The 19856-nt window shown below is 53.8% G+C and overlaps 6 protein-coding genes across 6 annotated transcripts; 3 read left to right on the forward strand and 3 right to left on the reverse strand.

Annotated features, from left to right (window-relative positions):
• Positions 1 to 138: 138 nt before the first annotated feature.
• Positions 139 to 8281, forward strand: B0H18DRAFT_1085124 (uncharacterized protein; the record flags this gene model as incomplete). Its single annotated transcript, XM_048031876.1, has 22 exons — positions 139 to 315; positions 340 to 668; positions 773 to 1185; positions 1242 to 3130; positions 3184 to 3480; positions 3555 to 3692; positions 3750 to 4177; positions 4239 to 4288; positions 4324 to 4354; positions 4407 to 4622; positions 4678 to 4821; positions 4874 to 5012; positions 5062 to 5259; positions 5551 to 6146; positions 6196 to 6304; positions 6397 to 6676; positions 6732 to 6799; positions 6905 to 7147; positions 7202 to 7423; positions 7472 to 7885; positions 7936 to 8077; positions 8115 to 8281. The coding sequence occupies 22 exons, from the start codon at positions 139 to 141 to the stop codon at positions 8279 to 8281; spliced, it is 6690 nt and encodes a 2229-aa protein (XP_047893556.1).
• Positions 8282 to 8432: 151 nt separating this feature from the next.
• B0H18DRAFT_831107 (dolichol phosphate-mannose biosynthesis regulatory) lies at positions 8433 to 8676 on the reverse strand (the record flags this gene model as incomplete). The annotated part of the gene is made up of 2 exons (XM_048039394.1): positions 8433 to 8534; positions 8590 to 8676. Coding segments are annotated over 2 exons (189 nt in total), but the record flags the coding sequence as incomplete, so codon positions are not given.
• A 541-nt stretch (positions 8677 to 9217) lies between these two features.
• On the forward strand, positions 9218 to 14041 carry B0H18DRAFT_1085125 (TRAPP II complex; the record flags this gene model as incomplete). Its single annotated transcript, XM_048031877.1, has 16 exons — positions 9218 to 9377; positions 9426 to 9817; positions 9866 to 10248; positions 10309 to 10429; positions 10482 to 11382; positions 11435 to 11445; positions 11475 to 11620; positions 11673 to 11811; positions 11870 to 11967; positions 12020 to 12436; positions 12490 to 12747; positions 12801 to 12983; positions 13022 to 13168; positions 13287 to 13473; positions 13521 to 13740; positions 13788 to 14041. 16 exons carry the CDS (start codon positions 9218 to 9220, stop codon positions 14039 to 14041), a joined length of 4017 nt encoding a protein of 1338 aa, XP_047893558.1.
• Positions 14042 to 14107: 66 nt separating this feature from the next.
• On the reverse strand, positions 14108 to 14952 carry B0H18DRAFT_353637 (vacuolar protein sorting 55 protein). Its single transcript, XM_048037715.1, has 4 exons — positions 14793 to 14952; positions 14646 to 14738; positions 14380 to 14593; positions 14108 to 14326 (listed from the first exon to the last, which is right to left on the reverse strand). The coding sequence occupies exons 1-4, from the start codon at positions 14812 to 14814 to the stop codon at positions 14260 to 14262; spliced, it is 396 nt and encodes a 131-aa protein (XP_047893559.1). The 5' UTR covers positions 14815 to 14952; the 3' UTR covers positions 14108 to 14259.
• Positions 14953 to 14995: 43 nt separating this feature from the next.
• On the reverse strand, positions 14996 to 18707 carry B0H18DRAFT_1007013 (kinesin motor domain-containing protein). The gene is made up of 8 exons (XM_048028696.1): positions 18476 to 18707; positions 17779 to 18423; positions 17087 to 17724; positions 16622 to 17037; positions 16111 to 16563; positions 15927 to 16059; positions 15236 to 15868; positions 14996 to 15178 (listed from the first exon to the last, which is right to left on the reverse strand). Exons 1-8 carry the CDS (start codon positions 18544 to 18546, stop codon positions 15147 to 15149), a joined length of 3021 nt encoding a protein of 1006 aa, XP_047893560.1. The 5' UTR covers positions 18547 to 18707; the 3' UTR covers positions 14996 to 15146.
• Positions 18708 to 19167: 460 nt separating this feature from the next.
• On the forward strand, positions 19168 to 19767 carry B0H18DRAFT_1007015 (Elf1-domain-containing protein). The gene is made up of 3 exons (XM_048028697.1): positions 19168 to 19250; positions 19304 to 19429; positions 19481 to 19767. The coding sequence occupies exons 1-3, from the start codon at positions 19190 to 19192 to the stop codon at positions 19621 to 19623; spliced, it is 330 nt and encodes a 109-aa protein (XP_047893561.1). The 5' UTR covers positions 19168 to 19189; the 3' UTR covers positions 19624 to 19767.
• Positions 19768 to 19856: the final 89 nt, after the last annotated feature.

Consider the following 19856-nt stretch of genomic DNA (forward strand, 5'->3'; position numbering starts at 1 on the left):
CGCATTGACCAGACGTCGCGTCGCGTCGTCACATATGGGCGTCTATTTAAATAACATCCCGCTACCTTCGCGCCTGACACATCCGGTCGTGCTCTCTCGTCTCCCCGAACCTGGCATGCTCATCACCTCCGTTCGACAATGACCACACCTGTTCTCCGCGTCGACACAAGCGTCGTAGACGCAAGGAGAGACGGTGCACCCTTCTCACCGGGCCTGGGCACGCCTACCAGCGCAAGGGATCGCGCGCGGAGTCTGTCTCAGTCTGTCCTCCCAGCTCTTCGCATCTCCGTCTCTCCCACCGTCGAGAATGTCCCGGTTGAGACTGAAAAACCCATACAGTCTTCTGGCAGTAGCAGGGCTCGCAATGAATCCCGCAAACTACTCGCGCATATCTTGTCGCAGTTGCAGAACAGGCCTCTCCCTCCCTCCAGTTTGCAGACGATACAGAATGTCGTCACGCAGACGGAGAAAGGAATAGGGGCTGTTGTCCAGTCCGTCAAAGGTGCTGTCAAGCACAGGCGTACCAGGTCCGAAGCGAAGGCTCTCAAGGGCATGCAAGCCGACGACAGCGACAGCGACTTGGAGGACGACGCCGTGTTCACAACCGACACTACGTTCGACTTGATGAGCCAGCTCAAGGACGTCTTGATCATATCTACCGCACAGAAGTGGGACATTCTCAATGACAGGCATGCCTAACTTCATTTTCTGCCGTCTCACCGTGCTGAGAGTGTGAAGGTAGTGTCATGCTTGACCCAAGTACAAAACCCAGAGACTCTATGCGCAACAGGCGTAGCGTGGGACGAAGATCCTCCAACGGCTCGCGCCCTTCTTCCACGACCATTACGGGCACGCGAAGCACAACGCACCTCTTATCCCAGTGTATTGCGATATTGGCCTCCGTGGTCGCTGAGGATTGTCGTTTCCGAATAGCCTCGCCTCGTCCTTCTAGGCCTCCAAACGCTCTGCAGTCCGTCAGCTTAGATGTAGCGCAATTCCTCATTCATTCACATCGGCATGACCCGAGCATACTGTCGCAGGTCGCGTTCGCAATTATCCCTGCCTTTCATACATTCGACCCAGTCATGCATGCGCGCCTTCTGGCTTTCTTCGACGAAGGATTAATAGGTCCTACGGTCGATCATTTCAATCGACTGAGGAGCTCCCTCAGCGCCACGCCAGCAGGTCAGATTTTCGCTGGTTACACACATCATAGATCATTCATCGTCTTTCCTCTGCAGATACCTCATTCGGAGGCTCAAGTCAGGGTGACCCTCCGATGGTTTCTATCATGGTCGAGCAAGCAGACGACGGTAGCCCTGCCGTAGATCCAGAGTCCACTTGGCGACGTTGGTCCAAGGCTGGCGACACCGCGGCCGTCGGAAGTCGGTCGACTTCTGCCCCTGGTCAAGATCTCGCGATCTATCAGCTATCCTCTTTCATCCCTGCTTTACTCGCCTCTATTCTTGAGAAGGTCGAGATTACTGGAATATCGCAATTGCCAATCATCCATCGGTTCCACCGTCTGCTCGGCAGGATGCTCGAAGCCAAACCAGACGTCTACCTGGATGTTCTGTCAGTCGTCGCTTACCACACACCCCGGGCGAGATACTCTGCACTGTCGGTTCTATCCTCATATTGGCCAAGGTCATTCGGTCACTTGGCGATCGCTAAAGCGTTTCCTATGATCTCCTACTCCGCGTCCCTGAACCGTGCTACGCAAGGCACGGTGTATGGCCGTAGAGCGCAAGAAAATTCGCATGCGCACCAATTCGTCCCGTGGCGTTTTAATGCACGGAGGATGCCTACATTGTTTGAAGGCATATCGCGGGGTGACTGCCATGCATGTAGCAGGACAATCACTGGATTTGGGCTCCTTTGCCCGTTCTGCATGACTGCAGTACACTTCGACTGCTATGACTATCCGGATGGAAGCCAATTCTCGCAATACTCAGTGGCTAACGAGGGCGACCGACAGAGGATTGCCGTCTACCGTTTCTGTCACGTCGCGCCTCACAGACGCGAAAATTACACTGCTGCCGTGACCAAAGGCCAGCATACCTTCCGGCTCGTAAATATGTTCAGCCTCACCCTGTGCTTATTGTGCCGTCGACCGCTCTGGGGCTGCAGTATGCAGGGGCTAAGGTGCACGTCCTGCAAACAATACGTCCATTCGTCCTGCTTGGAACGGACAACAAGTACCCTCCCCCGCTGCCGGTCGATAGCCATCGACGACGCGTCCGTGACAATCGAATGGTCTTTGTTGCGTAGATCGTTCAGAGATCATTATCGCGACTTGACTCTGGACGAAGACGAGCTTGCGCGGAAGACCTACGAAGAAGTTTCCGTGTACCACGCCATTCTTTGGCTCCAACTCAATATTCTTCAGCATGGGATTGCCCTCGGCTCTGTCGTCGTAGCGAAGGATGGCGAACCCACTTCGCCAACTTCGGAATCCCCGCTCCACGAATTTGAGCTACACCATACGGTGTCTCTGTACGAGGATTACTTGGAATCGAACCAACTGCCAGTCTCCACGGTACTTGCAGACCATCTGCTGGAGAACGGACTTCAGACCTCGGAGGTATCGCTACTCTTCGATTGGCGCATTCTCACGTTCATGGCGAGTATAATCAAAGCTCCCGCTGTCGAGCTGGGCTCGACAGCACCGAACGCGTCCAACTTCCTTGCCGTCGACCGACCAGACATGTTGGCAGGCGATACGACGGAACCCTCGTCTTTCTCATACGAGATTTTCTCGCTGGCACACATCCGAGACCAACTCGGTAGCCAGCTGCATTTGCACGCTGAAGCGGCAGCCAAACATGCCCTGGTCCACTTGGCGCATTTGGGTTTCTTTCAGAGACTCGACAACCAGCCTCTGGTCTTTGACGACACATTCAACCGTCGAGATACGCGCTGTTTCTCACCGCTCCCTATTGGTCTTGAGGCCTCTCCCGACGTCGAAACCCTTGTCTCTGCTGTCGAGGCCTGTCTGTCTGATCTAGACTTGTCCGTGAACGAGGGTGGCTTACTACTGCTTGTGCGGAGGTTCTGGCCAGATGGCTTCATGACTGATTATGCATTGCGGAGACTTTGCGCAGCCGTCATCTCGTGGGTTGTGTCCGAAGTGAGTACCTACTTCTTATACAATCTCAGTCCGCTAATAACTGTCTCGTGCAGGAACACAATCTCGCCATCATGCTTCGTGATTATGTCGCAAAGGGGCGTAGTCTGCCGGGTGTGCGTGCAGGGTCCGAGATGCCAACATGGCCTTCACAAACACAAGCACGACCCGCAATGACGAGCTCTACCAATGGCGGAGATTATGTTGCAGCGCGTCGAACCTTGCTCGAGAAACATGCATCGACATGGCTATTAGCACTCCACGACTTGAATATAGACGATTATACGACGATGCTGTACGACGTACTCGTGGATATCGCTGAAGACGGCGAGTTGGCGGACGAATATTTCTTGGTAAGGATGCTGATGACAAACAAATGGTGCGCAAGTTGGTAGTTCCCGGATCTACTGAGCTCACAAACTCTCAGAAGCGACAACATGCTTCCGTAGATAAATTACTTGGCATGATTGTCAAACTCAATCACGTCTCTGTTGTTTTCACTGCGTTCGACGACCTATTCAAATTGTGGCTAAGGAGAGCCCTTTCTCTGAGTCTAGACCTGGAGGTATGAGTGCATACTCCATGATTGCGCTGGTATGCTAACGAATCCCTTGACCCATAGCCTCTACCGTCTCTTGTGCGACTCTTTAACAGGGAGGTAGAGGCGACCCAACGCTTCAGCACTGTCGCAGAATCAAGGAGGTCGGTGGCAGACACATCCGACCTCGCCGCCAGCAGCGCATTGCGAGTGCTAGTGGAGACGGCGATGGGAAGTCAAGAAGGTTTTCAAGAAACCATTCACTGGTTGTGTCTTTGCGTCCGCTCCGGCGTGGATATCTCCGTTCAGACCTTTATGCAGCTAGCGTCACTTGCGCTGCGATTCGATACTGGCCTGGCAGACTGTTCTCTGTTGATCAAAGCTGTCATGTGGTCTACATGGCTGAGATCTGTGGGACGCCAGGAACTTCAGTCGTTGGTGACGGAAATCCATGGACACCTCGCGCAGCAAGTCATCAGTGCTCTCCACGCAAGGGACAACGTCAGCAATATGTGAGCGTCGACGCTTCACATCGCTGACTATTTGCGATTACTGACAATGTAGACAATGTAGTATCACGCTTCTTAGGCACTCGCTGGCTATCTGTCTTCTCTTGTATGGTTGTGAGAGGAAGAACGTCTGGAGCTGGGACTCATAGCTGAAGCAGAGATTGCGGGATTACCGTCCAGGTGCGCATATGTATCTCCGCTCAGAACGCCCGAACCTTACGACCGGGAATAGACGGAAACTACATGCAAGGAACCTGACAATGTCAGATACGGTAGTCATCAGTACATCTTTCATGAGTCTCTTGCACAAATACGTGGAGACAGGCATCGACGAGATAGCTTGTCTGATTGCCAAGTTCCTTGACGCCTTCATGAACGAAGCACCCTTCATCGAGTCTTACGAGGTTGACAACTTTGTCTTGCAGAATGGCAATCTACTGTCTGACTGGTCAGTGAAATCAGACACAGTCATCTAATCATCTATCGACTCACGAATCTCACAGCGCCTGGCGATTCTATGGCGTCCAGCAACCCGGTATCTCATTAGTCAGGCCTGCCCTCCTCCTACGCATCCTTGTGGTGGATCCCAACCCTCTACATGCGCTACTCGGCAGTGCCTTCGCCCGCGACAGTCCATGGGAAACAAGGTGCAATTGCTTAAAATCCACTGACGCCGCAGACTGATGTCTATCGATCCAGATTGCAGGCCGCCCTCCATTGTTTTCGCGTTATTTTAGACGTCACCAATCCGGCCTTCAATGTCGAAGGACGTCAGTGGCGCACAAGCATCGTGACGATCATCTATCGCTTTTTCAGTTGCTTATGGGCCGATGACAGAGTACGTTCAAGCTATCCGGTTTGATTGAGATTGCTAATGCCACCAACAGGAAGAGGTCAGATCAGTTGTGGATACATGGTGCCATACGCTGTTGCAGGCCCACTTCGATGCCATAGCAGTATGCTGGCAGGACGTTCTGGCTACGTCGCCAATCTCTGACCGTGCGCAGCTAGTCTCGTTTCTGAATCAGCTGCAACCACATTTTCCTACGTGGCACTGTGAGCGCTCAATTCGTTACCTTCAAATTGTAATCTGAACCTCGACCAGTGCTACGCTGGGGAATAGTAACGGAGAGCCTAATCGAACATGATTTTATGCAACGGGACAATGATGAGCTGGCCGCAGATCACCTGGTGCGCCAAGTCCGCAATTCACAACAGGATTACTTATGTAGATCACTTACTGCCGTAGGCCATGTACGGGTTATCTTTTGAAGGGCCATCCGATGACCATGTACGCATGGACCCTGAGGTCGGTCAGTTGAAGGTATGCAGCTTACTACCACCTTCTGGCGTTCGGCCGATATAATTTGACCTAGATCTCGCTGCTTTCCCTGGCCTTACGAATGATCACCAGCGGAATAGCGATAGACCGCACGTCGCTCTTGAAGGTCAAGGACCAGCTCGTCCGGGTCATCGGCTTCCAAACGGTCTCGATGGTGCCAGCGCCCAACGGGCGTAGCTTTCACGTTCGCTTCCAAGATCTTGGTCGAGTCCCTGACTTGGCGTTAATATGCCTGAACGATCTCATGCTGGTACTTGACTCCGCACAATCATACGATGTGGCACCTTCGATGATAGGCGGACATTACTTCGAAGACGAAACGACCTCGTCTCTGCTTGTCGGGTCGGTTTTTGTTGACGTGCTCATCGAGCTGTTGGTGTCAACTGAAGACATGATGGCACTCCCGTTCATCACCTCCAAGAACATTCTCAAGTCGTTCATCATCATCCTCTACAAGCATGACTTTGACAGTCGACCACTCCGACATCTGCAAGCCGGTCTTCGCAAAGCTGTCCGTCGGACCTTGGATCTTGTCCTGGAGGATATCAACTACGAGCTGCGACAACTGGCCTTGTCAATCTGTCAAATATTCATCAAGCGATGGTCAACGATGGCAGGGAACTTCCCAATGTGAGTGTTCGTATATACTATGCTTGGTTATTCCTGAGTACCCTGGCAGCGAGGCTATCGAATCGGTGTTCAAACTCATGGCACGCCTCGATCACGAGCACAATGGGGACGACGTACTGGTCGAGCAGAGCAAGGCGTTTTTAGTTGCGGTGTTATCAGTGTAAGGTGGACTTCCTATTTGCGTACTCATGTTTGCTTATATCATTATCAAGCTTCGCATCCGGAGGGATAATGAACGCTTTGTTCAAAGTATGCTTACTATCGTTTTCCGTATTTCGCCCGCGCTAATACGTTCGTGAAGAGATCGTTGTCAGCGGATGCGTTCATCTGCCTGCGACATGCCCTTATGCCCAGTGGGAAGGCATCTCGTGGAGTCGCGATGCAAGGCGGACTCAAGGATATCCTTTTGCGCGACACGATGACCAAATCACTCGATAACGACCCAGACTCTTTCCAGACAGTCGTGGATAATGTGTGCACGTACGTGGAGGTGGTGCATCATACAGGGCTCAGCATGGACATGCTACAAGGTAACCCATACTCTTTCATGGAAATCCGTTTGTTACAACCACGCTCTCCACTTAGCTGTTGGTATCTGGCTCACCGGCGTTGCGCGCCGAGCCGCAGAATGGCCCCAAGGTACAATTAACCCAGTCCCCTCATCATACTCGCGGACACTCTCATCCAGCACCACAAGGCACAAAGCCGAGTATGTGAACCCTTACTCGATCTGTTATTGTCACCTCATAAATCTGTAGGATCTACTAGGATACCTAGAAACTTTTCTGAGAGCAACACTGACTCGCTGTGCCATCTCGGCGGCGAGCCTCACGCGCGTTGTTGAGGTTACCTCCCAATTGTACCGAAGAGCGGCTGCCTCTGCACAGGGCACTGATGTACCGCTTGTCAACCCTATCCTGCTCGTCTTACTCGAGACAACTGCAGATGGCGTGTACATAAGGGCCCGTGTATCCGGAACTACTCTCGCATCGTTATTCGAGGTGTGTAGAGCTTAGCATCCCAAGTCAGCCCTACTGATATACGCATCACACTAGACGATGTCCGTCACGATCGCGGCGGGTCCAAACAATCCGAAAGCTGCTGTCCTTACTAATGAACAAGTCAACAAGCTTAGCGCGGATGCACTCTCATTCTTGTGCCACGACAGCCAGCTGGGGCGTGACAACGTTACATTATTCACCTTTGATGCATTACTCGGTGCAGCCAATTTGCTGTGCGATATTGCCCAATATCAGACTGGTGCATTAAGGCTCTGGGTGAGTTACACGAAAGCCACGAAAGCTTGACACTAACAGGCCGACTAGCAACGCACCGCAACGCTTCGCGCGTGGAACATCCTGATTTTGGCTGCGCTGCAGAGTCGGCACAACAGGTCGGCGTCTCTAGTACTCGATCACTTCGCTTCTTTCGTACCCGCCTATTGCAACTCGTTGGCCGGCTTCCAGCGCCTCGCACCATCGTATCAAACACTGCAGCACAGTCCCAACCACACTGACATCAGCGGCGCATATGCCTCAATCAAACTCTGGCTCTTGCTTGTGCAACACGTCGACGCTCAGAAGCAACGGTCCGCTGACGTTTTCGGTGATGTTCAGGAAGGGAATTTTCGAGGAATTGAGCCTATGCTCACGTCGAAGATGATCTGGAACGAGCTATGGCCTCCATTCGAGAGAGTCATGAGCGTATTGGAAGCTGAAGTCTACGCGGGCAGCGTCACGGTAGGTGCCGTCTTCTCATGCTGGCCGACCGTGTTGAACTCTTTCCGCAGCCGATGGCCTCAACGGTGTGGACCTCTGTCGCCGATCTGTTGTTGTTCTTGCGCCAGTCGCGCTCGGTCGTTCTTGATGCATCATCAGAGCTCATTATACTAGAGCGACTCCGAGGCGTCATGCGAGGCGAATCTAAGGTTGGTCCGAAGCGGTCTGCTCCCTGCCTAGTATTGATCAGGTTTACAGCTTATGCGTGTGACGCGCAGTATGAGTGGACCGCCTCCAGATCTCCCGTTCGATTACTTCGTCAATCAGGTTGTGACTGAGCTGCGCGCGGAAGACAAGCTGTTTGCTGCTCACCGACAGGATACGGCTCCAGAGAGAGGGCGACGAATAGTGAGCTAAAATGGACAACAGACTGTCGAGACTGCTGCGCAGTGTATAGCTATTTAATACAACGTACATATAGACCCGTGTAACAGTGATCACCTTCGCCGTGTAAGCAAAGTGGTCTATTGCTGCTGGTCCTTGACTATCGCGAGGCCAAGGAAAGTGATATAGCTGATATGCCGACAACCAAGACGAATGCTGGTATGCGCACAGCCCACTCGCGCGAGGGAAAGTATTCGTGTACGGGACTGGAAACGTCGAAGAAGGGCTGTGAACACAGCGTCATGAGAATCTCATAGGCTACTATCAGAGACTAGACTCACCAACAGGATCGTCCAAGCTGTATAATAAATGAAGATCGATGCAGAAGCGAACAGCATCGCTCCTCCCGTGGCTTTGTCGCTCATGGCCTAGCGGTCAAGGTGTGTCGACGCGTCGAATATGTATGATAGTAATCCGTTTACCATGGGTCTTCGACTGAACTGTCCCAACCAGAAGTATCGGGGAAGGAGGGTTGCGATCCCGGGCTCGTTCTCCTCAATCTGAGTTCCCTGCCACTGCTCCTCGATGTACGAGCAGGACTCCGATATTCCAAATACAGGTGCGCATATCATGTAGAGGAGTTGCCGTTGTTTCCCAGAGATCGACGCTTCACCGGGGCATGGGACGGACGTCGACTCGAACGACAGACGTGTCCTACCTACGCCTCATCACTATATGAGTCACGTGGGCGTTATACGCGTCCGTCGCGAGCAGCCACCTCGGACAACCAGCCTATGCAGTGTCCCCGCGAGCACACGGCCGCATCCCCTCTTCGACCTGACAAGATCGCCTCGCAAAGCAAACTGCTACGAGATCCACTGACCAACGACCTCGCAGTCGCTTCGTGCGCAAGAGTGAATCGCGGACCCTACCATCCAGTCCGCTGCAACCTCCACTCGCACTCTTGGCATGGAACCCCCTGCATTCGCATCTCTTGCTCACGTACAAATACTCCTATTACCTGTTGGGAGCATCCGTCGGTCGACCTTTGATCGATGGGCATCGGAACTCCGAAGTATTGAGAGTATACCTCTGGGTGATATACCGGCCGAGTCGAAGGATGAACGGGGTGAGTACCCTTTAGGCTTCCGTCACATTGTGCTCATCTCCATCATAGCCCGCTTTATGCCCAGCCCTCTCGCTAGCGGTCACATTCACTTGAGCTACCAATCCCATGCTCCTGCCGCAGCGCATAATCCCCTCGCCCTGTTTCGCCCCTCTGAATTTCCCTTAGGTGTTGTTGGGATCGCTTCCTGCTCGCATTCGGACTCTATATCGACGACCCTGGCATCTTTCAAGTCTACTGTGAAGGATTTGTCGTTACACAAGGCAACTTTCCCTGTCTCCCAGAACTGTTTCGTTTTCGAGGAGAATGACGCGAACCTGGATCTTGGAGACAAGTTTCCTGGGCTTGTTGTCATTCCTAGTATGATGGCCAACAAGCGTGTGCATATTAGCACACTACTCGCTGGCTTGTGCTCCCAAATACTCGGCGATTTTGCAACAGTGGTCAGTGCGATCATGCTACGTCCTATACTGCTCATGCAACTGTGACAGATGCAATCACTAGAGAGCCCACTTGGTAATGAGTATCTCAACGCTTCATTGTTCCCTTCCTTTCCATCAGCGTCAGATCTACCGCGGTCCTTAGATCCGGAGACTGCGCATCGAGACTCGCTACCTCCATTGCCTTCGTTCAACAGTCAACCAGATTTAGGCACCACGAATGGTTCAGCCAAACACAAGACACCTGCGGCTCTCAAGCGCATGTCATCTGGGCCTGGTCTTGTCCCGAGCCGGACGGCAAGTCTGCCTAGCACTCCTGTGACGGCGAAGAAAAGACCCAATATCATCGGAACGGCTTCGTCTCACGGGCGGCTCTTCAAGGTGCTCGCAGACTTGTTTCTAATGGCGGGAAGGCACGCAGACTCACAAATATGGTACGTCATAAGCTCTTGTCGTGGTTGACGGCGTCCAATCTCTCATTGCGACCCCTACAGGTACACGGAAGCAATCGCCCTCTTCAAAGGGTCCCCTCATGATACTGCATGGCATGCGGCAGCTCTGGAAGGTCTGGCCACCATACCTGTCATCGAAGCATGGTCATCCGGCAGTGCAACGGTCGGTTGATTATTTTGATAGCTGAGTCGACATTGATTCTGTGACAATGCAGGCAAATGGTACCGACGAGAAAGAGCCGTGGCAAGACATCGTAGACAAGCTGACCCAGGCTACTTCTCTCTACCACAAGAGTACACCTCATTCCGAACCCGAGCGGGCGTTACCCCTGCTCGCATATCTTTACTCTCGATCTGTCATCCGGCATACATCGCTGCTTTTTGCTATATGGTCTGCCAAGGGGTGGGGCCCCCATGCTTTTGGGAAGATGGTGCATCCGGGAGCCAATCCCTACTTGTCTTCCAGCACGGCGTTATCCAATACCGACCACAACGGTGTCACCGTAACCGTAGTCAATGGTCGTACGAGGGCGTCATACGCCGAGCTAGAACGCCTCGCCACCATCACTGGGATCACTCGTACGCAAATCGCTGGAATACTCTCCCAAGTCCATGGTCCCTGGCTGCTCCATGTCCCAGCTCGAGAACGGATCGGCGTACTGCAGACAGTCGCAGGCATGTTCGGTGCACTCGGCTATCTTCGTAAAGAGGCCTATATCCTTCGAGAGCTCCTCGGTTCTATCATGGATCTAATCGTGTGCGGACGAGGGGAAAGCAGTGGGGCTCGCGCATCCGGGGTTGGTCTTGGCATTCAAGGTGCACCGATGAGTAAGGCCTCAACCACATCGGGGACAGTTGGGGTGCGAGAGAACCCGAGAGTGGAAGGGAATGAGAGCGTGTTGCGGATCATCAAGCATATCTGCAGGGTCCATGGTGTAGACATTGAGTCTGTCAAACTCGTCGACATCGGCGCCCTTGCGGCAGAGTCCAATGGCGATGCCGCTGACGATGCAGAAGAGGAAGATTCAACTGAGCCACCCCAAGACCCCTTCGGGTGGCCAGAGCTGCAGATCGGCATCATCCGGGAAGCTATTGCTGTCGCAGAGGCACTACCGGGTGAGCTGTCTCATCAGGACTTCAGGGATTTTGATTGACAATATTGCTGTAGACTATCCCTCGGTGGCTCAGTTTTCACTGTCTTCTCTCAGGACACTACACCCGTCATGAGTCAGAGCGATCAGATTCATCTGTACCACACAGCAACACGCGCTCTGACCACGGCAATTCGAAGAGGAGACAGACGAACGGTAGAGTATTGGGCTGGCAAGCCCATTGTCAGTATCGAAATGCTGCCGTACGTCAGGCAACCTCTCTGTGAAGGCACTTGCTGATTCGATGTCATCCAGCCTACCTCTTATTCGTTTGCCAATCGAAAAGCCACTGTCACTACTAGCCCGGGCGGGTGATCAGCCAGGTGTAAACACCATCCTGACAGGCGCCAAGGATCCTTTCTTGTACAACCCACGGAAGGTCGCGCCAGGACAGGTAGTTAATCACGAAAGGCACCGCGCATAACTTGGCTGATCTTGGCACCTCCGTCCAGACCCAAAGCGTTTTGGTGCAGAACGAGAGATTCGAGGTTGTCATGACTCTCAGGAATCCGTTCGTGTTCGACCTCCAATTGGAGAGCCTTGCTTTGAGGTACGGGTCTGTATATCACATTGATTCTGGCTCGACTCATCATTTGCCCCAGTACATACGGCGTGCGGATTGAATCAGAAGCAATGCCTATCACCATTCCAGCCAACACCTATCATCCTGTCACGATGACCGGCAAGGCTGTTGAACCCGGCACGTTGACGATTCGAGGATGTGTTGTCCAGGCACCAGGAGGCCTGCCCCGCGAATATGTACTCCCGCTTTCGACTGAGGAGGCAGAGGAGACACGGTCGCGCAGACGTAGTGCGATCGAGTCTGAAGTGGGGCGGGCCAAGTACGCAGGTCTTGAGTCTCTCCCTTGGAAGAGGATGAGCAAGCGGGACAGCAAACAGGCTTCCAAGACGGCTTCCCTCTGGTTCCTGGAGTGCAAGGTCGTACCGGAGCAGCCCCTATTGCGGATACGACGGACATCACTTACTCATGCAGCAGTGATGTTATACAACGGCGAAACGTCAGTCGATACTGCTCTTGAGATACTTGATTTTGAGGTGACAATTTGCCCAGATCAACAATACGTCTCACCTTGGAGAACGTTTCGTCACTCCCTATAGATCTCATCCGCCTCACATTCGACGACTCGACGATTGCACCAGGACAGCAAGCCCTCGCTGAGGGGGAGTTGTCCGTTTTCGAGACGTACGAGACGGAGTACGACCTCATCCACAGGCCTGTGTTCTCATGGGACAATGAGCGCGACACCTCTCGGGTCGATCCCGGCGAGAAGACCACTGTGTCTGTGAAGTGCTTCGGCAAGGTGGGATGGTGAGTGCAATGGATCAGCTTTCATGCGACCAATCTCAGACATGCACATCCAGTACAAGCGGGGCCGTCCACCTCTCCTACGCCTACATTCATCGACATCAGGAAATGCTGGAGGAGAAGCCGCCAGACGTCTTCCACACGAGGCAGCTCTCATATCCGGTCGTTGTGACCGTCTATCATATGCTCGAGTGCCACGCCATGGATATCTCTCCGTACTCAAGGGTTACCGCGTTTGCGTCGACAACTCAAGATGACGATGACCCCCCGCTGGCAGGGCTCGAAGAGCACTCTTCGATGTCGATGACGTGGCAGACTGGTGCCTCTTTTCCGTCGACGTGCGAAATACGTATGGCTCGCCCTTCGAGGTGACATTCGAGCGGAAAGAACCTGGTGAGTGGACACACATACAGAAAGCGGGCACGTAGTCACGGACTGCTACTTAAGACCACATGTCAACAACCGCTCTCGTGCCTCCTGGATCAACAACACGGTATGTGACCTTGAGGGAGAAGTAGAATGGCGCATTGACCTGGCTGTAGCATCGTACTTCCAGTCAGGAAGATTCTCCTGTCTGAAGAGCAAACGTCACGACCGATACCCACTCTGTCAGACAGACAGTTTGTGGTCGTCAAGTCCAACCTCTCCTCCGCAGAGGAGAAAGCTCAGCGGGAGCTGTTTTGGTACCGAGAAGAACTCTTCAAGACAGTACAAGGACGATGGCGAGAAGTGAGTCATGCAACTACGCAGGATCGCTCAAGCTCACATCACTACAGACTGGGGGACTGCGGTCAGGCGAGCTATCACTACGGCAGCAACGTATGACGCACCCAATGCTTAAAGCATTGTGCACGGAGACGGCAAGAGTACAGATGTCGCTCATTCGCTACGACGGCGAGGCTGCGACACCTATCGCCGTGGACCCATCAGGATCAAAATACCTTCCGCCACCAAACGAATTCGTCTACCTCAGGACGAAGGTCACGAATCTTTCACGTGAGTGCTCACTGTGCTCGATAGCTCCTCAGCTGACCCCGTTATAGCCGCAGAGCTGGTGCTAGTCGCGAACCTTTCCTTGGAGCCTGCGCAACATACGATATACCAAGGAGTGCTAACAGACATCCCTATGGGACGATTAGCTCCCGGGGAGTCATACGAAACGGAGCTACCAGTCGCATTCTTGTCTCGCGGGCGATTCGACGTACTCACTGAAATTCGGGCACTCAACGTCTCGGACAGCTCCAGCCCTATTGGACGTGGAGACTTGCGGGCCGTGGTTGAAACGGACTTCTCATAAGTAGCACGTACCCGATGCCCCCCGCATGGGCGTTTGCCTTAGGCCAACGAGGCCTTTCCTTCGTACAACTTGCGGAACATCTCCCGTTATTACGTGTACTAGCCAGTGTACACCGCACGGAACAAGAAGACAGGACGGTGTAGGATAGTGTACAGGAGGGCTTACAACAGTCCTTATGTACTGCGACCCCGAGGCGGTAGCAAGAAATGGACCGGATATCAATCGAAATCGGAGTCTTCCTGTCTGAACGCAGCACTGTATGCTAGAATAGTACCGTAGACCAGCCTAGGCGAATATATGAGCTCGATAATGCCGATGAGCGACGCGAGGCGACATACCCTCCCCCAATGATCGACATGGCGCATGCTCCCGGGCGGATTACGTCGGAGTGGGCGAGGACGAGAGGGAAGGCGAACCCCGTCACTACGATGATAGAGGTTATGAAGCGTGCCAGGTCACCCCGTCCTGGGCCATCATAGTCTGCAGAGAACTCGTCGCCTCCGCAGCTCGCCGACAGCGCGTTGGGTAGAGGTGCGAGTACAAATGTTAATGCTATAGACAAGAGATTAAAGGAAGCCAGAACAGTTATGACATTGGTACTGACCGACAAGTAGAGGAAGCCAGTTCGCCCACAACGCGCAGGAGAGGATGATGAGTAGGAAGCCCACAGCAAGCACGAACGATAGGAGGATGACGGCTATAGCAGTCCTAGGTGAATAGGTTTCCAGTATCCTTCAGAATGTATACATACTTTTGATGCCTGCGTGGGCCATGGTGATACAGAGGGTAAGGGTAGCTCGCTTCAGGAGTCGTTCCGCAGAGTCGTTCCGCAGGTTGAAGCAGGGCCCGTCGCGCGCCGCCGTGGCTGCTAGACCATCGCGGCCGAGAGTGGTTGCTAACGTAAGCACAATACACTGGCGCCCACACTGTAGAGTGTACCGTATTCCTGGTCGACATCCACGGGCTCAAAGCCTCAGGCCTCAACGAACAGCTCCAGAGTGCGATACAGAGGTGCTGAAAGAAGTGGTATTCGGACATATAATACAGGGTCATAAGATTATGAGAACGGCTACACGGGTGGAGGATGCTATACATAGGACATGCATCATCGTTGAATCCTACGAGTCCCTCTTGTCACTATCACGTTTGTCGATCGTTCAGTCAATGTTCCCATAGGTGGGAGCCCCAACTTACTGAAAACTCCCTGCGTCGGCTTTTTCAAACCAGCAAGAGGTGGGGGTATAGAGGAGGATGTCGAAGACGCTGATGATGAGAGGGATTTAACCTGTGGTGGTGGAAGGTCTTCAAGTTCCGAAGCGGGCGGCGTGATGCTCTCCTCCACTTCCTCTGGTGTTCCCGAGTCGACAACCATCTCGTCTTCTCGGTCTTCTTCAGGCTCCTCGACGTCCGGCAAGGGCAAATGTTCTGCGAGGAAAGTCTCGCTCTTGGCTTGAGAGTGCCCTCGCCTCCTCCATTCCTTCAACAGCACGTCCCTGCTCCTCGTAAGCTCCCACTGGTCTTCGAAGTTCCAACTACGTTTTCGCGGGGTTGCTCCGGTCGCCATATCTTCTTTCATACCATCTTGAATGAGAGAATGTGTGGCTTGCCGGAGACTCGCAATGTGCCCAATCGCAGAGGATCTATAAGTATCGGTGGCCGTAGCCAAGGCAGAGCTTTCTCCGACGATCTTACTGGTCGAAGCTTCGATGTTGCGTGATGTCGACGCAATGCCACGCTGGACGTATCGATACGTCGACTGTGTATCGGCGGCCAATGCATCAGTCGTTTCGATCCTCGCCCTCTTCGCTCGAGAAACACGTTCCAATGCTACAAGTGGACGTCAGCTTCGATGGGCAGAGGAAGACGTGCAGGTCGACCGACGCACCTTCGCTGCAAGTTGCGCCCAATTCTCCAGTCTGACGTTTCAGACTCTCGGTGTAGATAGACGTCGAGTTCAATACTGAACTCTGCACGTCGGACAAGCCACTGCGTATCACAGTACGAGCGGCATTGATCGTCTGACACATCAGCTTAGAAACTCTCTAGCTCGATGACATGTCTTAGCTTACCTTGATGCCACTGTCTCTCGTCCGCTTGCCTTCCACCCCTCGCTTCTCCAAGTCCAGGTTCCATTGCTTGCCGCGGCCAACAACATCATCGAGTCGTTTACCATGCTCCTGGCCCAACAACACCATCTCCTGCTCAGCAGACGTATTGCTCTCCGTCATCGCTGAGAATGCCTCTCTCAGGCTACGATCGCGCTCGGCGGTGAAGTCGCCCAGAAGGCCGGAGATACGCTTGATCAGGTCATCCTTTGCGCGATCTGATTTTGTCTTCTCGGCTTCGAGCAGCCGTGTGAGCAAAGCATTCTGTTGTTGCAGTCGAAGAATTTCTGCATTCGTGGTGTTGTCAGCCATAGCTTTGGCTTCCTGCAGCAGTTTGCGCTCTGTCGCGACGTATGTCTGCGCCTCTCGGAGAACGGTGTCGATGACATTTCCCAAAGCTTTGAACGCTGTCTCCACCTGTATATGCGTATATCAAACGTGATTCGTGAGTGCAACGGAAGGCCTGTGGACATACACTAGCACAGCTCGCCATACTTGACGCTTCGGCTTCTTGACACGTTGCCTCGCAATGTTGCCGTAGGTCCTCGGTCCACGCAGTAAAGCCCTTCTTGACACTCTCCTGCGTCTCCTCGACAGCACTTTGTATTGTCTGCACTGCACTAGTAGACGCCTCTTCACGAGAGTGGATTGTCTGGAGAGCCTCCCGAACCTTTTCCAGCTGCTCGTTGATCCGTTGTGAGATAGCAGCCAGCGCCTCGCGCTCTTTCGTCTGGAACTCTTCGGACCCGACACGTAGTCTTTGGACGTGCGTTGTAGATGTCTTGATAAAGGTATCCAGTCTCGTGGACAGCGCCTGTGTTTCCGTCGTGAGGACCTTGCCGTTCGCGGAGACAGCCTTCGTGTTGGAGTCCATCACAGACGTCTTACGTTCTAGATGTCTGTCAGTGAGCCGGCGTACAGATGCCACAGGACGGCCTACCGAGCTTGTTGTGTAAACGGCCAAGGTCACTTAAGCTCTCCTGGGCAACCTTCTTCAGGCCACTGGCAACATTGTCCAGTCTGCCTTCCGTGGTCTGATGCGCTTGTCTAACCACGACCTCCTCCTCCAATGCACCCTTCACGACTTTGAGCTGGGTCTCCTTAACCTCCAACTCGCCTTCAGTAGCCTGCAGCTGCTCCCGTGTTTCCTTCAGTTCACCGTCCCGCTTCATCAGTAGGGCAATGCTCTGCTCAAACTCCTCGCGGACGTTCCGCATCTGGCTCTCAACGACCTCGACCTGCTTGCGCGCCTCCTGCATCTCTGTCTCGCGCAGCTCCTGGTCCGCCACCATCTGGTTCCACCGCTCCTCCGCGAAGAAGATGCCGTTCTTCTCGCGCGCGGCGAGGACGTCCGCCTTGAGACGTTCGATCTCAGCGACGTACTCTTTGAGCAGGGAGTTGCGTGTCATGCGCTGGTTGACCTCGGGGCGGTTGCGGATCGACTTGGCGCGGATGGCGTAATCGAGTGTCGAGAGGGTTTCTTCCATGTTGAAACGGGCGGGGGAAACGGTAGCGATGATGCATGTCTTGGTGCGACCGCCGAGGGAGTCTTGGAGCAGTCGGGTCAACTTGGATTCACTGTAAGGCGAGCATCGTCAATATGAGTCTTCTCTGGCAGAGGTGCGTACACACCGATAGGGCACATGCGAAGATCGATCAACCAGAGCGTTGATGACCCGCCCGAGCGTGAGTAGGCTCTGATTAATCATGCCTGCTTCACGAGCTCGTTTGTTCTCTGCGCCCGAGCGCCCGATGTTCTCTGAACCGGCAAGGTCGACGAGGTTGAGTTTCCCGACCTTCAGTAAATCGTCGCCCATTGAGGACGTCTCCTTTGTATGCACTGTGACTGAGAACACGGAATGAGAACGACTGGAATGATCGTTGAATTTTGTTGCCGCGATCTGCCTCCGCTGACTGCCCTTCGTCAACAGCGCGAGTGCGTCTGCGGCGTCCTTGACGCATGCTTCCTCGAGGCCTTGGATAAAGACACCCTTCTTGCTTGCGTCATCGAAGATCTTGAGGTTGCCTTGTCCCGAGCCGTCCTTCTGAGAGCCCATTCCCATAGGCTGCGTCGAGCCGACGGGCGCGGCGAGTTCGGGGGCTAAGAGGTCGCGGAGCTCCTCGTTGTAGAGTTCCACATAGGATATCTTCACGCTGTAATCTGATCCGGAAGACTCGAGATGGTGAAATAGGCGGAAGAGGACGCGCGGGATCATGCCCGCTTGCGGTGAAGGGTTCCCCATCGGGGTGGTGGATAGATCGCCTTGCATGGTGTAGCTAAGGACACATACATCGGTCAGCGGAAGAAGGTAGGTAAATGTTGACGCACGTCTTTCCCGTACCCGTTTGCCCATATGCAAACAGGGTGCAGTTGTAACCCATTAGGACCTCCTCTAACATAGGGCTCACGACTTCGTGGTAGACCAGCGCCTGGTCGGCTTCAGGCCCAAAGACAGTGTCGAAGGGGTAGGTTCGGGTGGGTGCGAGGGTGACAATTCCGAGACTTGATACTGGGGCGGCGGTTTCAATTGTGATGTCTTTGCCTTTGGGGCCGTTCGTGGTGACAATAATGGGCGAGTTCTCCTCTATCTCGCGATCAGAACGGCGGCGGCACCTGATAACTACCTGGATATTCGTGTCTGGCTCATCCTGCGCAGATGTACTGGCGTGCGGTTTGGCGGATCTGGACGGAGGTGCGGGCGGGTCGTGGTCATGGTCTTCCGGAGCTGGGGTAGCGACCCTGGAACGCTGAGAAGAGTTGGACTTTGCCATTGCGGATCGTGGTCGGGTAGATGCTGGGGAGGCATAGCGTTCATTGCGCTCCGGCTGCGCGTGGACGGCGCGCGGCGTGTAGCCATGGTGGGCAGGTGTGGCGGGAGGGGATGGAGGAGCGTTCGGCGACGGAGTTCAACACGACGCGCTCGCTGCCCGCGTCCAGTCACGTGTGCGAGCATCCGTGCGAACGCCCTTCCTCTTCCGTCTCTGTGTGTGGCTGCATCCTGTCTGCTCAGGTTGGCGGAGGTCGCCCTTGTCACTCGCGCTCATGGGTAAGCGCAAGAAGTCGTCTCGCAAACCCCAGGGTCCCCGCAGGAAAGACCCTTTAGGCCAGTTAGCTTTACATCTCGTGCAGTGGAGAGGGTACTGATCCCGCCTACAGAAACCCAATTTACATGTCTATTCTGCCACCATGACAAGTCCGTAACCGTGAGGCTCGACAGGAAAGAAGGCGTTGCACAGCTCTTCTGTAAAGTCTGCGACCAGCGATACCAGAGCAAAGTGAACCGTACGTCGTGTGCATGCATACGGTCGCGTGGGTTGTTCATTGGCCTTACAGATCTTACTGAACCAATTGACATCTACTCGGAGTGGATCGACGCTGCTGATGCTGCAGAAAAGGATATGTTGTCGAACCGACGGACGACGGCGGGATCAAGTCGAAATGCTCCGGCCGTGCATTTCGGCAGTGACAACGAGTAAAATTCGGTCTTGTCAGCTCCATTATCCTTGCGCCACTCTGTAGCTCTATACTCGGACATTCGCTCTGTATCATCATGGATTAGTAGCCTCATTGAGAATCCCATCCGCCTCTGTCTCCGTTAATTCATGAGCGTAGAAAGAGACAGTCTTACAAGGAGACGTCAGACATGGCGCAGGATGGATAGCAGCGTGCTGTTGTACTGCGCTGGATCTGGACAGACGCGGTAAACTTG

This window comes from Fomitopsis serialis (genome assembly GCF_022376445.1).
Source record: "Fomitopsis serialis strain Sig1Antser10 chromosome Unknown B0H18scaffold_32, whole genome shotgun sequence".
Taxonomy (NCBI): domain Eukaryota; kingdom Fungi; phylum Basidiomycota; class Agaricomycetes; order Polyporales; family Fomitopsidaceae; genus Fomitopsis; species Fomitopsis serialis.

What these genes read in the sequence shown, in the direction of transcription:
- B0H18DRAFT_1007013 (XM_048028696.1), bottom strand. Translation starts at nt 18,546, where the DNA reads ATGTTAGAGGAGGTCCTAATGGGTTACAACTGCACCCTGTTTGCATAT. An exon ending in TCTTCGCATGTGCCCTATCG is followed by an intron (nt 17,725 to 17,778) that starts GTGTGTACGCAC and finishes CTCGCCTTACAG; the next exon opens with TGAATCCAAGTTGACCCGAC. An exon ending in CCGTTTACACAACAAGCTCG is followed by an intron (nt 17,038 to 17,086) that starts GTAGGCCGTCCT and finishes ACAGACATCTAG; the next exon opens with AACGTAAGACGTCTGTGATG.
- B0H18DRAFT_1007015 (XM_048028697.1), top strand. Translation starts at nt 19,190, where the DNA reads ATGGGTAAGCGCAAGAAGTCGTCTCGCAAACCCCAGGGTCCCCGCAGG. An exon ending in CCGCAGGAAAGACCCTTTAG is followed by an intron (nt 19,251 to 19,303) that starts GCCAGTTAGCTT and finishes TCCCGCCTACAG; the next exon opens with AAACCCAATTTACATGTCTA. An exon ending in ATACCAGAGCAAAGTGAACC is followed by an intron (nt 19,430 to 19,480) that starts GTACGTCGTGTG and finishes TTGGCCTTACAG; the next exon opens with ATCTTACTGAACCAATTGAC.
- B0H18DRAFT_353637 (XM_048037715.1), bottom strand. Translation starts at nt 14,814, where the DNA reads ATGGCCCACGCAGGCATCAAAA. An exon ending in GGCCCACGCAGGCATCAAAA is followed by an intron (nt 14,739 to 14,792) that starts GTATGTATACAT and finishes GGACTGCTATAG; the next exon opens with CCGTCATCCTCCTATCGTTC. An exon ending in CTGGCTTCCTCTACTTGTCG is followed by an intron (nt 14,594 to 14,645) that starts GTCAGTACCAAT and finishes TCTTGTCTATAG; the next exon opens with CATTAACATTTGTACTCGCA.